This window comes from Adiantum capillus-veneris, chromosome 11, assembly GCF_014529385.1.
Source record: "Adiantum capillus-veneris isolate H3 chromosome 11, ASM1452938v2, whole genome shotgun sequence".
In the NCBI taxonomy this organism is placed as follows: Eukaryota; Viridiplantae; Streptophyta; class Polypodiopsida; order Polypodiales; family Pteridaceae; genus Adiantum; species Adiantum capillus-veneris.
Genome location: NC_140941.1, coordinates 15,445,959 through 15,463,117, shown reverse-complemented (window position 1 = coordinate 15,463,117; position 17,159 = coordinate 15,445,959). Strand labels below are relative to the sequence as shown.

Here is a 17,159-nt window from a genome sequence, read left to right as displayed (position 1 = left end):
TGTTTTAGTTTCTTCTTATGGTGTCAAGATAGCATTTACCATCTGGAAGGGCATTATATCGTAACCACATTTTTCGCAAAAGGTCGTGGTGGTTCCCTCATTTATGCAAACATCTAGAGTCTTCAGTACTTTCTCCCATATAAAGGGTTCAAACAATTCTCTGGCAATGACTCTTTCACGTAATAGTTATCTTCTACAGAGCACTCTAGAATGCAATCCTATTTTCTAGGCTACCTCACTGTGACGCTCTACACATCCAAACATGTGCACCTTCATCAACTAAGTAGGCAATTGTGTTCCAAAATCCATAGTTACACTAAAGGCTTCTACTAGGGTTTGGCTTACATCTCTGTAACTATGGTCCTTCATGTTGAACCTTGTTGTGATACATGTATGCCGTAGGTAGAGATGGTCGTAGCCCCAATTTTGAATCATTTTGAGTTAACACATGAATGGTCATCCCAAAATAACTTCAAAGTTGTTGCCTTTCCAAAGTCAACCACATCAAAATTATGTTTGCACTCGATTCCGTAAGGTGTCTACTAGTTGTAACTTCATGCACGTTTTCCCAATAGCTGGTCTTCCCCATTTCTCCTAGGTTTACTTTGTAGAAATGGCTACTCCAGCCTCACTGCCAAGTTATCGCTATCGTCTTTACTCCCTTGTGAATTAGAGGTAAGGTGGTGTTCCCTTCTTCTCCCTCGTAATAATCACCCACCTTATTCACTAGTACAAGCTCTACTTTGGGTTTCTCTGGTTGATTCGTTTCTACGATCCTCCACAATTCTATCCTTTGGATGGATTTTCAATCCTATTTTGCCTAGGTTTCTGCTCATTTTTCCCCACAAATGTGCTCTGATTTTGAGAAGTCCAACGAGAGTAATGGTGCATATTATAGGAAAAGACATCAGATCGTGCAAGCTTTTTTGTATCATAATTTGTGGCATCAAATTTTATTGAGATGGCATAATTCTTACTTCAGATTTTTTCTCGATCACTGTTTTACTCTCTACAGATACTTTTGTCCCTGCATCCCCGTAGTATGATGATTGTATATCCCCAGGATAGATCTCATGATTCATGTTTATCTCCAAAATTGGTGCAGACAGCAATGTGGCACCGTTGTCCGTTTGGTTTTTGATCATCTCACATAGTGATTGTGGCCATTGCTTGTCTAGTTCAGGAATTGACGGCATCTCTTGAGATTTGGTCTCATCCGTCAAGTTTGCAACAACCCTAGTATCCAATGGTCCTTCCCTTTCAACCACAGTTGCTTTGCTCACGTTGTGTGGATTCTTAGCACATTGTTGAAGTAGACGATCTCTTCCACAACCGTCACAGAATCTAAAGATTTTGATTTGTTGGCCTGTGTTGATTTCCTTGAGTGTGCTTGTGTTTTTCTTTTCTGGCACATGCACTACCTGCTCAAGGGTTTTCAAAGTTTTTTGCTACATTAGAGCTTGAGCAGTCTCTCTATGAGCCTTTTACACAAATTCCATTCATTTGGTTTCCTTTTTAGGATGAGGGTAGGTAAGTAATCTTTGTTCCAATGTTTGGTTTTGTTGGCCCAACACAAGTTGCAGTTTATCTCCTCCTAGTGTTGCATTATTGGGTCTTATCCGTTACCTTGGAGGTGGTGGAATTTGTTGCATCACTAGAGGTCCATATGGTTTTTCTCTCACATAATTTGTAAGGTCTCTACCACCCTTGGAGAGGGGATTATCATGTAAAAGATTAATATCATGCCATTTTGGTTATGAATAAAAAGTTTCTATTTCTGGTAGTTTTCTCCACTTCCGACGAGCTACTGATGAATATATTGATGTAAGATTTTCAAAAATAAATTTTTTATTTTTTTGTCACTTTTATCCAAATATAGTAAGTTTTGAGGTGCTTACACCTGCCTAGATGCAACCGTCTTGTCTAAATCTACCGGTCTTGAATTTCCATAAAAATAGACACCTGCTCCAAAAACTGCTAAACATAGCAGGTGTGTGTGCATCTGACACCTTAACTTGTCATCCTCAAGCTTGTCGGAAGTGGAGAAAAGTGTAGAAATAGAAACTTTCTATTTATGACCAAAATAGCATGATATTCATCCGTTACATGGGAATCCACTCTCCAAGGGTGGCAAAGACCTTACATAATTCCGGTCATAAAAGCACTCATTTTTATCGTCATTGGTGTATTTCTGCTCAATGGCAAACCACTTCAACACTCTTGGAGCATTGACTACTTGTGGATGTTGCGATCTCAGATTAGGATTCTGTCTGTATGTTTGATTCATTTGTTGGATCACTTCTTCGACCACTTGATCCACATTTTATGTGATTGAAGTAGGAGCATTACGTTTCGTAGCTGACTCGCTGGTTGTAGAAGAGGTAATGCTGGTGTTTGTATCTATGTCCTCCGTTACCTCTTTGTACGTCTTACAATTGTCGACTAGATGTAACGCTTCTTTTGTGACTTGTTCAAATGTGGTGCATGCTTTCAAGTGTAAGTACTTTTTGAGAGTTTCGTTTCTCAAGCTCTCTATAAAGAGAACTGATAAAGGATAATCTTGTAGTAACTCTCGTACTGGACATCTCTTAATGTATTGTTTAAAGCGAATGAAGCTTCCTTCACTTTTTCATTCTCCTTTTGCTTAAAAGCTTAGATTTGGGAGACCGTGTTGTGCTTGATCTCTCGTTTGGAAAATTCCTCAAAAAACTCTCACAACAGTTGATCGATATTTAGGAAATCTTGGCTATTCAATGATTAGAATCAAGTCAACACCGTTCCTTCCAAAGTCAAACCAAATTCTTCGTACTACGTATGGAAATCCGTAGCTTGTTCCGCTTTTTGGATCTCCCGATCTGTTGTACTTCTTGGGCACGTACTTCGCCACTTGAGAAGGTTGCATTCTTCAAGTTTTCGCTACCATTCTCATCATTCTAGGCTCTCCTGCCACTACATTTCTTGCTTCATATCCACTGATGGTTCTCTAGAGGGAGTTTTTTTGGTTACTCTCTCCTCAGGTCACAAGTCTCTACCCTGAGTCCTAGTATCAGGCACCCTTGTACTAAAAATCGTGTTTGGAATAACACTATCACAATGCATGGACATAGGAACCCTTGAACTCAAGTATCCAATCGATCTTGTTTTGGAAAAATGTGGACGACTAAAAGAATCTTCCACTTTGGTTCTCAACGGACTCACTCACGTAGTTTCTGGTCTTGTTTCGGCGACAGTTGGTCTAAATGTGCTAGGGGGGACATAGTACTGGTGGAGTGGTCCCTTGAAGTACGTATATCCCTCAAGATCTTTGTGGTTTACTATAGAATATCTCTAACCATACTTGTCTGGTATGATCACCTCAGTATCTCTCTCTACTTCGTACGTAAACACATACAAGAATTTCTGCTCTGTCAACTCTCTCACATTGGATTCATCACACCTGTAATAGAGCATTTTCTCTTTGTTATTGTACTTATACAAGACCACATAAGTCTTATCATTGTTGAATCGAGTAGCCACATTAAGCTTTGCACTCGGAATATCCAGCTTTGGCGGCTTCTCTTCAAGCTCAACATCAACCTTTTCCTTGGTGTCTGTCAATCCCCACTTGTCCACAATAAAGGCATTTCGCACAACTAAATACATGCTTCCTCCCTCGTCAAAGTATCGATTTCCACTACAATTTACGGGCACTATGAGCTTGAGCTCACTAGTTCTCTCTTCTATTTTCACACACAGTAATGATCCATACTATCTTTGTAGATATAAGCACCCTATTCATTTTCAAACTGGTACTGTAGGTGAAAAATTTCGTATTTGATGCTATTTATGATCTCATTTTGGTTTCCTCCTTGAAACTCACACTTTTGGATCTTTAAGCCATATAGGTGTAAGATCTCTCTGATGAAGTATTAGAAAAGCTTTCCTCAAAAATTGGCTATAAGGTCGGTAAAATTCCTTGATTGACACTCCCTTCTGTTGAAACATGACTTGACTAGTCTCTAACAATAGGATTGCAAATACATCAAGAAAAACGCTTGCAAATCCTAACATGCTACCTTTTATGGTGCATCCAACCTTCCAGTCAATAGAAAATTGATCTGTAAACCATGATTTCCACAACCTGTACAAAAATTACTTGGTGGCTATAATTCTATAGCTGCTCTGTTAGTCAAAATCTACCCAAATCTGAATTTTACACAAAATCCTATTTTTCTTGCAATATGCAAAATTCAAATCCAAATTGAATTTTGAAAATACCACTATGCTTCTAGAGACTAGTGCTAGCTCTAGTATGAATCTGGGATCACTCTGTGATGGGGGGTCATGGATCACGATCCATGTACCCCAATGTTAGATTACACTAAAACTTGGCACACAGGTTTATCACAGTCCCTCGATCCCTCCTCTGTAAACATGAAACTAACGCAAGAGTTAAGTGCCATCCTTATTTTCATCTTCCAAAAGAGATATCCTCGGATGCGTTTTTCCCTGTAACTTTCAAAGGCATGAACATTTGAGACTTTCTCAACTCTTGGATGAACAGATTCTAAGTTTTACTTTTCCTAAATAAAGGGGTACGAAAAGTTATTCGACTAATTGGGCCCACCTATCCATAGACATGGAAACCTTAGTAGTCTCTACTTTCCACCCCCACACTTACACTTTAGCTTAATTTTCTAATTACTACCACTTTGTTGTTTAAAAATCCAAGAGTCCTTTCTTATGGTTATTATCATAGGTTCATTTAAATAGCTCTTTCAAGAAATAAAAACTTGCACCAAGAAAATTTTTCCTAGGAAAACCTCGACATAGAACATCACTTCATAATTATTTCAATATTTTGGAATAGTAGAAACTTCATCCAACGGATGTTCACTCCACTTGTTGTCATTGGCAATCAATGTGCACCTCCTGAAGTAATTCTCTGAGTGAGTCACAATATAACTACATAGAAATGAACTACATTGCCTCATAGAAATGGGTTAGCGTTGTGTATATAGATACATGATGCTGCCTCATAGAAATGGGTCAGCATGTATAGAGATACATAGCTCTTGCTAAAAATGTGAGCTATCTTTCTGTGATCAAAAGAAATATGGGCTAAAGTGATTTTCCATGCTATAGAAATATGGTAGATTATACATTAATATACGTGCTCTAATCACAATTGAGCTGATCATTTCGTCACATTTATGGTTGACAATGGTATATCTTCACTATAGGCTTGATGTAGACCAAGAACTTAGGATAAAAAGTACGTTGGCATCTTAATTAAAGGGATTAATGATATGGTTATTGACAATTTAATTTCCTTTACTCAATTTTCAAGAGAAAACGAACAAGAACATGTGTAAATCAATATATATAGGTGCATAAATAGAGTGCCAATAAGCAATAACTCCTTAATGCACAAGTACAACATCGACTTTTTATTTAATGGCATCTTGTATGCGTGTAGAAGAATCATAGGATAGATTATAATAGTAGAGTTCTTGCTATTCTAGCCGGGTTTAGATAAGTAAGAGTAAGAGATTGTGATAGCATTTTAGAGTTTTTTGAGAAAAGAGGAGAAGTGCACATAGAAGTAAATCAACACGATTTCCATTATCTCGTTATGATTTGCATTTCTTGGTCTCAAAAAGCCTTGGAGATGCTTCAACAATGTTATTACCACGACAACAAAGTCTCCTTGTCCAAAATGAGTGTACAATTGGCGAGAAAAGGACTCCTTTTATTGATCTTTGGGAAGCTGGGGCTATGCTTAAGCTGTCTCCTTGCTCTCTAAGCTAGCCCCCACTTTCCTAGTGTTCCCCCTATTGTTATTTCCAATGGTAGAGTTGTCTTAGGCTTCCTACAAAGGGTTCAAGTATCCATTCCCTAGGCATTTCATGCCATCTTGGGTGCCACACCTCATGTAATCCCATGCTTAGCCATTCTTTCCCGAAGAGATGGGTCCATGGCTATGGGTCATCTTATGGACATCCATGGTCATGCATACACATGCACATACATGTCCATGTCCATGCATACACATACATACCTTTCAATTCTTAATTAAATTCTATTAACATTAGAGCCATTGTCTGGGCCAAGCCCTCTAATACAAATCTTGTCCCCATTTGGGATAGCCCCCACAAAACCTTCTAAATGAATATCTTCATAGAGCTTGTCCGTTTTGCCTCTCGAATATTGTTACTGTTTACACTCTTCTGATATTTCTCTTCATATAGCTTTACTTTCCATAATTTGGAAAAGAGGGTGAACCAGTCCATTTTATATACTCGCTTTCCATATGTCTCCAAAATTTTGGGAGGTGCGAAAACTCTATCTTTGGGCCAATGCTAAGCTTTCCAATCGAGTTCCGGCCCAAGGATAGAAATTGGGCACTTGGATAGAGCTTTTGATACTCTACTGATCAAAATCCTTTCATCTAGATTCAACTTATTTTGTTGCATCAATTGGTCTACATCCTTCCAATAGCAGTTTTCGTTGTCCTAGAGATGAGCAATCTTGGAGATCCCTTTGTTATTAACATGTCTGGCAACTTCCCTCCAAAATGTATTCACGGTGCTCCTCCTAACTTGGAGATTAGTAATATGACACAATGTTTTAATGCATCAAGAGGCACCTTATGCCACTACTATGTTTTATAATATGGTATGTGGATAAGTACAGTCATCAACAAAGTTAAAATACTAGCCTACTTCAATCATGACCTTTTCTTTACCATTCTAGCTCTCAAAAAGAGGGAGAAGATATTTCCTCTTATCAAACATAGTTTTTGAGGGTTTCATATGTAAAAATGAAAAAGCATTTTCTAGTGTAATTTTTGGCATTAACAGGCTCAATGAAGGCGTACATGACATTTATCAATGGAGAGAAAGGAAGCATTTTCTGATGAATCATCTTCTGCAATGAGTGCATGTATGACAATATGGTATCATCTACGGTTGTGTATGAGTGCCCTTTAAAATTAAGGGGTGCACTTGGTATGAGAGGAAGAGTAGTAGAGTCCTTGAGCATTGAGTGAATAAGGGGGCATGTACATGCTCAAAATTTAGCGGCCTAAATATTTTTTGTAGATATCCTTCAATAGGAGGCCTAAATAGTTCTATGAAGCGGCCCTTCAGCTAGAGTTTGTGTGTAAATGATTTCAAAATATAGAAGGAAGATGCACATGCTATCTTTGACCTACAAAGCTTAGGAGATGATTAAGAGAGTTTTTTCTTTGCATGGAAAGGTTTTTCTTGAATTTGGAAATGAAGCCCTCTACTCTTGCATTGAACTCTTTCCGGTTCATATCATAGTCACCTATGCCACCTTCACAATACCAATGATGCATAGTAGATGTACTAGTATCCTCGTGAACATAGGGAGTAGAAGCAAGGGGTGTTTCTTGTGTTAAGAGTGGCTCAATGGTGAAAATGCTAGCTCTTGTTGGTTTTATGTGCTTGCCAATATTGAGATTGGATGCATCAACACTATTCTTAGAAGGCTCTCTTTGTACATTGTTAGATGAGTTCCTATGCTTGCCCATATGCATAAGCTTGCCATCATCAATAGATAACTGAGAAAGAGATGGTGATGATACTTTGCTCCACCAACCAGCCACAAAGTTTTGCATTGATGTCTCTCCTGAAAATCAAGCACCTCCTGATTTGAGTTAAGAGTTCAACACCACAAAGAGAAATTGAAAAAGTTTAATCTCTCTCTCTCTCTCTCTCTCTCTCTCACACACACACACACACACACACACACACACACACACACACACACACACACACACAATCCTTGAATCATTTTTCTCACAAAGGTCAAAGTTGATGTTTCAATATTTTCACAATCGTTTACATACTCGCATATATAGTACACTCCATTTTCGCCTTCCAACTTACAAGCTTGCATACGCATTCAATGTAGTATTAGTCCCCCTACCCCTTGTTAGAGTTTAGAGTCCTGTCTAATGGTAGCCCTAGTATCTCCCAAGAGAATATTAGGGAGTGAGAGCTGATTTGTGGCTATGCCCAGACGTACTTGAGGTAGACGTACCTGTTCACAGTGAAAAAGGATTACATTACATTTAATGTGATGGTGAGAGGTTTGCACATTTTCTCCACCACTCCTCTATGGCCTTCTTTAAGCCAAAAAAGGGGATAGGGAGGGGCATAATTTATACTCACCGTGCTCTTCCTCACCAATTGCAAGCATTGTCTCTTTTGTTTGTCATTGTTTTTAAAAATTTTGATTTTTGCCATACTCTCATAATGAATGTACAAGAAGTTTCAAGGCATGCATGTGCCTTGAGGAGCCAAAAGAGACAAAAAGGACCTTTGTATTCAAAACCGAAAAAGAATCTTTATAGTAGTCTTGCTCTGATCAAGCCAAGGCATCCAAGGTTCAAACTAATAATACCATCGGCTAACATGGGAATCACCCAAATGCAAAGTCCATCATATCCATCGGCTAACAAGGTGTAGACGGTTGGCTTTTCTTAACCACTTACACAGTTCCGATTCAATATGTGCTTCAACTTGTAGCTGATAGCTCACATTTAACACTTTCTAAGTATCTAATGCTCAAGAGTGTTTTCGTCCACTCGTCGTTTCCAACAGAAAGAATCCATTTCCTACTTTTCTATACGATATCTTTCAAATTTGGCTTGTCAACTTTTTTACAATGCAAGAGTCCCTTCCCATATAGAAGAAGACATTCAAATGCATGTATGTATTGCCATACATACATTCTTTTATTTTTCCAATATTCACATAGTGAATTAGTATATAAAAATCGAAAAAAGAATTACCAAGAAACGATGCTCGAGTGAGCCATGGTATCACCAACATAGATGAATACATAGCCCAATACCAAAAGATCATTGTCCCAAGGATTTTACAAGGAATCCCAAACCTTTACATGCTATGGGTGCAAGGACGCATAAGGATCAAACAAGAGTCTCGCTTTGCAAGGTGCCCGAATGCCACACTCACAGCAAACAGACGTCTAAATCTACCTTCTAAATTCGCAAATAAAAAAGCAAACAAAGATCCATGAGGGGGTGCCGCCACAAAGAGGGGTCCGCTGCCCTGTCCCCACATGCCCCAACACTAATGCAAGCCTGGATATGAAAACATTATCACCAAGCCGTTGACCCGCATCACGATCAGCTACCGCATCCACCACAAGTCGCCAAGCATCAACCTTGACCAACATTCTTTCCAATTGCTTTTGGCTATCTTGAGGAGCGGGCCAATGAAGACTATATACGGGAGCATGAATGAATTCATCACTTTGGCCCTGCTCGAGAAGGGAAGCAACACATACTCCCACCTTCGCATACCCTATCTAAGACCCATTGGAATCTATGCTTGTGCATTATGTCGATTCCCAAGAGGGACTCCTTGGTGTCAAAAAATGTTTCCTTTTGCCACAATCTCTCCCGTCCATACAAATCACTCGAATGAGTCATTTTTTGAAGGTGGGATCACTCTTGACTTCTCAATATTACACTTCGACCTCGAGGCTATGGCAAATGTTTGCACAATCTCTAGAGTCTATATGCACTACCTGCAATGCATGGCTAGCTGCCTACATGCGCTGCGAACACTGCCAATGCATACAGTGAAAGGCTGGCTATATATAGATGCACCTTCGCCTCTACATTGTGCGCCATTTTCGCCTTAGAGAGGTGCTTCACATATGCGCGATAGTGTGTGTGCGCGTACATAGACAAAGATGCCTATGCGGTGTGCGCGAGAGAGATCCTAAAGGGGGAAGAGAAAAGCATGCCCTCCACGTGGTCTGTCTCCCCCTTTCTCACGCTCTTTTATATTTATATTTTTCCACGCATTTCTTAAGATTTTTACTATTTAAGCATTACAAATGATTGGGTCCCCGTCGCTTGCCTGTCAAAGAAAATGATTACTTTAAATGACCTTGCACCCAATTGAATTTTTTTTTGAGTTGTATAAGACTGGATTCAGACGCTGCGGTGGAAATCTTGCGCATAGTCAACTGTGTGGCTGACCTGGTTCGCTGCAAGTGAAGTTTCTCTTCCTTCGTAGCAGCCCCTCCCCTCCCCCCCCCCCCCGGGCGGCGCCGAAGAATGCACGCCTCTCTCAACCTTTTCCTCTTTGCCTCCTCCAAGGTCGCTCAGACGAAGCGGCGGCTCACTTTTCTTCCCCTGGGCTCGTCTGAACCTGCACATGCTCTAACCATGTGGACATTCTGTTCGAGGCGTTTGGAAAGATAAGAGTCTTGAACTCTAGACCAGAAAAAGAAGAAGAACAGAATTTTAACGTGGTAGGAAAGATCCAATCTATCCGACGAAGAGAGGTGCTGATTGTAAACCCGCCCTGAGCAGCGCGCGCGCGCGCGCGCACACACACACACACACAGAGAGAGAGAGAGAGAGAGAGAGAGAGAGAGAGAGAGAGAGAGAGAGCACCCTTGAGCTTGTGCTTGTGGCCTGAGAGCAAGCCCGCCTTGAGCAGCACGCAGAGGATGATGAAGTTGAGCAGCATGTAAGCCACCGGCCGCCTCTGCATCATGACCACTTCCGCGGCCTCGCGCACTATTTGCTGCATCACGCCTGCCATATCGGAGACCCGCACCTGAAACCACGTCTCTGCCACCATCGCCACGTTACCTGCCAACGACACTGCGCTCACGCAGTAGAAGATGGCCTTCCTTCTGCTCCACACCGACCTCGTGAGTTCGCCCAAGTAAGATCCATTCCTCATTGTCATGTTCAGCTGCTGTGTGTGTGTGTGTGTGTGTGTGAGAGAGAGAGAGAGAGAGAGAGAGGGAGAGAGAGAGAGAGGGAGAGAGAGAGAGATTTGTGTTAGTACGCCAGCTATGGAAGGTCTATTGTTGTCGTCTTGCTTGCCCTGATTGCTTGTGGATAAAAAAGCTAGCCGTCTGCCCCAGTGCTCCTCATATTTCATATATACACTTTTAAGTTGTGCAATCATCATCTTTTGAACAAGGGAATACAAACTAGAATATTGTGCTAGGCTTCATGAAGCACACTTTTTGCCCACCTCAAAGAACCTCAAGATTAAGTCTCCTAATTTAAGCGACACCTATATTTAATAATTAATAGATTATGCCAAAATTCGAACTAGCAAGGCCAAAAAATGAAGCTGGTATCTATCTGCAAAGTGTTAAAAACTAGCCTGTACAATATGCCAGAGATGTTGAAGCCACAAGTTAGCTTAGAGCATGGTCACGTGAGGCTTAGTTCACACTAAGCTCCGATAGCTACTTACAGTAGCGCAAAGCGTCCACCGTTGGCAACAAGTAGAGAGAGAGAGAAAGAGTTGACCGGGAGTACACCGGCATAATTTTGTGACTATGCATAAATAGGCATAGTTGGCGTACTAAGCTGGTGAGAAGCTTTGGAAAGTTGCCATGCGTCAGGGCCTGTCGGTTGATCTACGAAGAACTAAGCCTCGCGTGACCATAGCCTTAGAGTGCATTCGCACGATGGTGCTGGCAGCATTTTCCATTCGTCAACAAAATTTGTCTTATAGTTAAAACACTACCCTTGCCATCCTAACTCTATCAATTTGGCAGAGTTGGAGAAACGCTAAAGTTGGCAAATTCGATCCAATTAAATTATGGTGCTGCGTCAATTCCCTTTAATTTACTGTCCTTTGTTATATTGTTATCCTTGAAATGTTGTTAGTTATTATTAATGTCTACGATAGTAAAAGCTACCAAGATTAGGATTAAACATTACATTGGAGTCTCCACCAACATGTAGCCAGAACAACCTTTGAATCAAGAGGATCATTTTGTGATTAATGCAGGCTCAACTAAGCATTTTAAAAAAAATACATTAACGCCAAATTGGTGAAAAGTGATGACAAGAGTAAAATAAGTGGCAAAGTGAAGACTACCCCACTGCCAGAAAAGCCTATCTTGAGCCACACGTGTCCACAAAGAGATGTATTAATGTAGAGATTTGTTAAGGAAAACAAGTGGTTGTAGACCACCCTATCCTTCGATCTAGACCCATCATTGCGTTCGACGGCTAATTGATATAAAGAGCGCGCCCCCCCCCCCCCTTTCTTCTCTTTTTTTCTCCCTTTTCGTTTACTCTTTATTTAAATTAGATGTATTGTAAGACCCTGCATTTTTTTTAAAAGTTGGATGTTTTGCAAGAACCCTTCGCTTTTTATTACATTTAGATTAGATTTTTTGTAAAGGTTTCCTATAAGAAAATCAATGACTGACACGTGGTGAAACTTTTAAGCTCCATGAAGAAACAGAAGAGATTTGTGTCAACAAACAAACAAACACTATGTCATCATAATACTACTCAGGCAGGCATAGCCTTTTAGATTTTAAGGTCCTGGACACTTGTGAAGGAGTTGTCTCTCTTGGGGGTGAAATTGATCATGATTCATCTACAACAATGGGAAACGTAGAGATAGTATAATTTTTCCTCAAGAGGCACACGAAGGGTGAATAGAATAGACGTAGGTCCATCTTTCTACTTTATAACTAATGGTGAGGACATGTGGTAGTAATATTGCATCTCGCTAGTATGATATAGACACTTGGCCTTTCCTTTCTAGATCACCTTTTCTCCTTTTGTCATGATATGATTAGGAATACCTTTTAATTCTTTTATATGATAGTGATATGTGTCTACACAATAAAGCATTAGGGATCTTTTTCCCTCATTATTAGGAGGTTTTTGGAGTTGGCCTATGTGTGTGTGTGTCTCTCTCTCTCTCTCTCTCTCACATCACAGGGCATCACTTATTTTTGTACTAGCACATAAAGCTACACTATGTCATGTGTTCTGTACACTTGAGATTCTCCTCGTTCTCCAAGATTGTGTGTATTCACACAAACTAAATTCCATAGTTAGTGTCCGAGTAGGCTTCAACATCTTGGGCATCATCAACAATATCCTCTAGTAGAAATTTAATTATTACGTGATCACATGATTTTTTTTATTACTAAGTGATATTATCATATCATATTATCATAATCACAATTAACATAATCAATAAGACGTCTGTCAAAAGTGACATTCACAAGAACTTCTTTAAATTACTAAGTGATATTATCATATCATATTACCATAATCATAATTAACATACTCACAAAGAAGCCGGTCAAAAGTGACCTGGTAACCCACAAAAATTTTGTCGCACAAAGACGACAATCACTAAACATTCACATCACATTCAAATCATATCCATAAAATCCATCGAAATCTAGGACCGTGATTCCTAGCAATGTGTTTAACAATCGCATCTAGATCCACACCAAATTTCACTGATGTCGGAGTGCGCGACAGTAGTAGAGTATCAAACCACATGACTCGTGTGTTTATGTTGTGTGTGCATTGTGTCGTATTGTCAGGCAATAACAAGATACCTTACCACACAACGTGGATATATGCATTAGTTGTTCTACGAAATAGTTCTTACCACGGGGGTATCACCTCGATAATGTGGGGATTATAATGTCCTTGTGATAAGCATTGGCTCATCATATAGAAACTACGCCAGTAATGCGGCAATATTAGTATTATTATGATTAGTCAACTTCCCTTCCCTATGCAAAAGAAACATATGTGCATCCATCGGTGACGCGGTCATATGATTTTCGTATTCAAACCGTTTTTAATGTTTAGATTCGAGCGGCACTTAGTTTGTAACATAGCCAATTTGTGTCGTTTGTTAGAAGCATATATTTTTTCATAAATGGTGTTCAAGTCGTTGACCCAGCCTTTATGAACGCCGTATAAATTGAATGTGCATGTGTATAGTGTTTATTTGAGTATCAGGTATACCAAATACTTGGTTTGTAACGTGACCGTGAAGAGTATTTTGTATATAAATTTTTGTAATGTCTATAAATGTTTTATGTTGATTGTTCCTGTCAAAGTATATCATATAAAATCATAGAACATTTATAGAAAAACAAAAGAAAATTTTAATTATTATGTAGAATTCTTTGTCAATCATCTTTGGTATATTAACACTACTTTGGTACCAAAAAGAACATTTTAGTACAACCTTTTTACAAATTTAAATAAAATGATATATGTAATTTAGAAAACATATCAAGAAATGCTTTTGCCAACCTATAAAAATGCTATCTAAAGTACTCATAAAATTTATAGCATGTCGCATTTGTACAATCTCAATAGTAGCTATACTTACGAAAAGCACCTTCGCAAAATAGTAGTCACTACAATCGAAGTCCACATTAAACATTTAATTCATCTAAATTTGCAATGTCTTATATTGCATATATACAACATCTACACCTCTATTATATAAGAGGATATTGCTTGATGGTTATGTAAGCCATATTTATTGATTTATGTTATATTTCACAAACGATACACATTATAATTTTCATTTATAAAGATTAGTTTTAGTCCACTTTTGATTTTTTTCATTCATCTCACATATTTGTATACCAATATTTTATATGGACATAATTAGGAAATTTATGTATACATTTTATTAATTTTTTGTGGCAATGTTTCCTTTCAAGAAAGTTCGCACTATAAGTTTTTTGAATGGGCTTAAATTACAAGATGCTTGTGAGTTTGAAACCTTGAAGATTGCTTAGTTATTGGGTGTTGGTCATAGATGCATAACCTTAAGTTTTGTCTTGATATCTATGAAAAATCTCCTTTTGATGACAAATTATATTTAATTTATGAAATTTTTGTCCTTTTTTTTTCCTTTTTCTATCTTAAAACTTATCATCATAATACTGATTTGATGGACTCTTGTCTAATAATCCATCACAGTTTTTTGAAGTGTTTAGGATTTTGAAGTATTTGAGATAGTGTTGTAGTGTTTAGAGTTTTGAAGTGTTATAATGTTTTGAAGTGTTTGAGATAGTGTTTTGAAGTATTATATGTCTTTAACCTAATATTTTGATAGTCCAATATGTATAAGATCATCGGTATGCTATACAATTGTATTTGAATGGTTCTTTTAAATGTTTGGTGCAAAAATGACACTTGAAGAAAGAAAAAATATTATGTGGGCTATTGGGAAGGAGTGCATATGGATAATGTTTAATTGTATTTAAATTGTTTTTTATTTGTCCCATGCAAAAATGACGCCTGAAGAAAGAAAAATTATTATGTGGACTATTGAAAAGGAGTGCATATGAATGATTTCTTTGTGTGCAAAGTTTGAATCCAACAAATAAATGAGAGTGGCATCTTTATCAAAGATTTCATTAGCACTATTTGGGAGAACACAGAGGGCATATTGCGTGCATCCTCTATTGTTAGATATATCGGCTTTACTATAGAGGCTCCTGGATCACACTCTTCCCATACTATAATGGGGCTCATTGGGAGATCTGATGTGCCGAGTGTCCTTCTCGCAAGGTGTGTTTTGGCGTTTCATGCATCGGCCTTAGTATGCTTGGAAGAATTTACAACCTGCAAATCAACAACTATTAGAGATAGAAACCACACATTTCAAAGCAGTGATTGAGCAAATACCAGCTATTTTACATGTTTTAATTGATGGCATTGCGATCTCCCACTCCGTTGGTATACTGCATTGCGATTTGCATCCCTATAATGTAATATTAGATTATACCCGCTCAAATAAACCTTGCGTCGGTATTATCAATTGGGGTAAGATGCTTAGAAACCTAGCCAAGTGGGTGTCCCAACAATTTTGTACATAATGCGGCTCAGTCTTCATTTGCAATTTTGGAAGCAAAGGAAGTAGGAGAGTATGAGCTACAAAAGCGACTATGGATTGCTTCATAGATATATGATCCACAATGTTCAGATGCATACACAAAAGCTAGTGATATATATGCATTAGGCTTCCTGTACAAGATGTCGATAAACTTCTAGAGTACAACTAGAAAAGTATATTTTCCAGATGAAGTGTTCTATCACCTTGACCAAGATGCTCTTAGGGCTATCCAGCAAAAGGTGGACACTTGGATGAAGTCAAGAGAACGTGAAGCACAAAAAATTGCTTCTGACATTCTACTATTCTTTATAGAGCATTTAAAGTCAGACCCTAATCCTGTTCAATGACCACTCATTGAAATTATGCCATCTTTTTATCCGGCTTAAAACATTTTTAAGGGTGCAGGGTGCTATCTATTATTGTAAATGATTTGCCACCTGGGTTTGTAAAAGTAATCATCAAGTGTGTAATGGCTTTAAAGAATTCATAGTTTTTTTTAAATGCATAATGTCAGATAGAGAGCGCATTGCAAATTGCACAATGTGTAAATTTAATTTCTTTTTTAATGAAGTTTTTAGTTTTAATATATATAAAAGGGTAGAGAATTGTTCTTGTAGCTGAATATGAAGTTCTTATTCCTTCAGCTATTAATGAAAGCAATGGACCAAAATGCCAGCACAAGTGGTACGAAGTCAGGGAAGAAAAAAAGGCCCCTAGCAAAGAGTGGAAATTTTCTCACAACATATGTGGTTGATATCAAGAGTGGCAATGTAAATTTTGCTTCACCACAAAAACAGGTGGGACTCCATGCATTAGGGACCATTTTCTGGGTATCTTTAAAAACATTTGTAAAAAATGTGATCATCCTTAGGCACCTACAGTTGCAAAGCGTTTAAGGGAAGAGATCGCAAAGAAGGATGGCAAGAAATAGAGGGTAGATGAATCTATTATGGATGCATGCCAAGAAAAGAACCTCCTAGGTGAAGGAAAAAAATTCCCCGACGGTCCTAAGTGTGTTCACACACATCACTATCATATACATGGCAACAAATCTTTAAAGCTATGGTATAAATTCAAGTGATCCATCCATGGGGAGAAAATAACATAGTAGTGTTTCTTTATTCAATATAGCAATGAGTAGAGGTTGTTGCTTACATCATGGATGCGGTGTGGAGTCTCTTAAAGATCAGCCTTTTGGGAATGAATCATGGAGAAACCTCATGTGCACCTTTTTAGGAGAAATTTTGACCTACCATGTGGCCTCATGTGCATGTGGAGAGTGTGTAGAAAGGTCTTTGGGTCATGTATACATAAATGGGCATCATTTGAATAAGTAATCATACATGTAGACTTAGGGAGGGCCTCCATACTAGGGCATAAGCTAAGATTACTCCAAAAATTGCCCTCCTAAGTGTAGATTATTCATATTTTCTTGATTAGTCTTTTCTCTTT

At 38.6% G+C, this 17,159-nt stretch overlaps 1 protein-coding gene across 1 annotated transcript; it reads right to left on the bottom strand.

The window, feature by feature from the left end:
* Positions 1–6,795: 6,795 nt before the first annotated feature.
* Positions 6,796–11,037, bottom strand: LOC147446922 (uncharacterized). Its single transcript, XM_086522858.1, has 2 exons — positions 10,445–11,037; positions 6,796–7,635 (listed from the first exon to the last, which is right to left on the bottom strand). Exons 1-2 carry the CDS (start codon positions 10,971–10,973, stop codon positions 7,181–7,183), a joined length of 984 nt encoding a protein of 327 aa, XP_086378984.1. The 5' UTR covers positions 10,974–11,037; the 3' UTR covers positions 6,796–7,180.
* Between the last annotated feature and the right edge of the window lie 6,122 nt (positions 11,038–17,159).

What these genes read in the sequence shown, in the direction of transcription:
- LOC147446922 (XM_086522858.1), bottom strand. Translation starts at nt 10,973, where the DNA reads ATGATGATTGCACAACTTAAAAGTGTATATATGAAATATGAGGAGCAC. An exon ending in CCACAAGCACAAGCTCAAGG is followed by an intron (nt 7,636 to 10,444) that starts GTGCTCTCTCTC and finishes CTTGATTTTCAG; the next exon opens with GAGAGACATCAATGCAAAAC.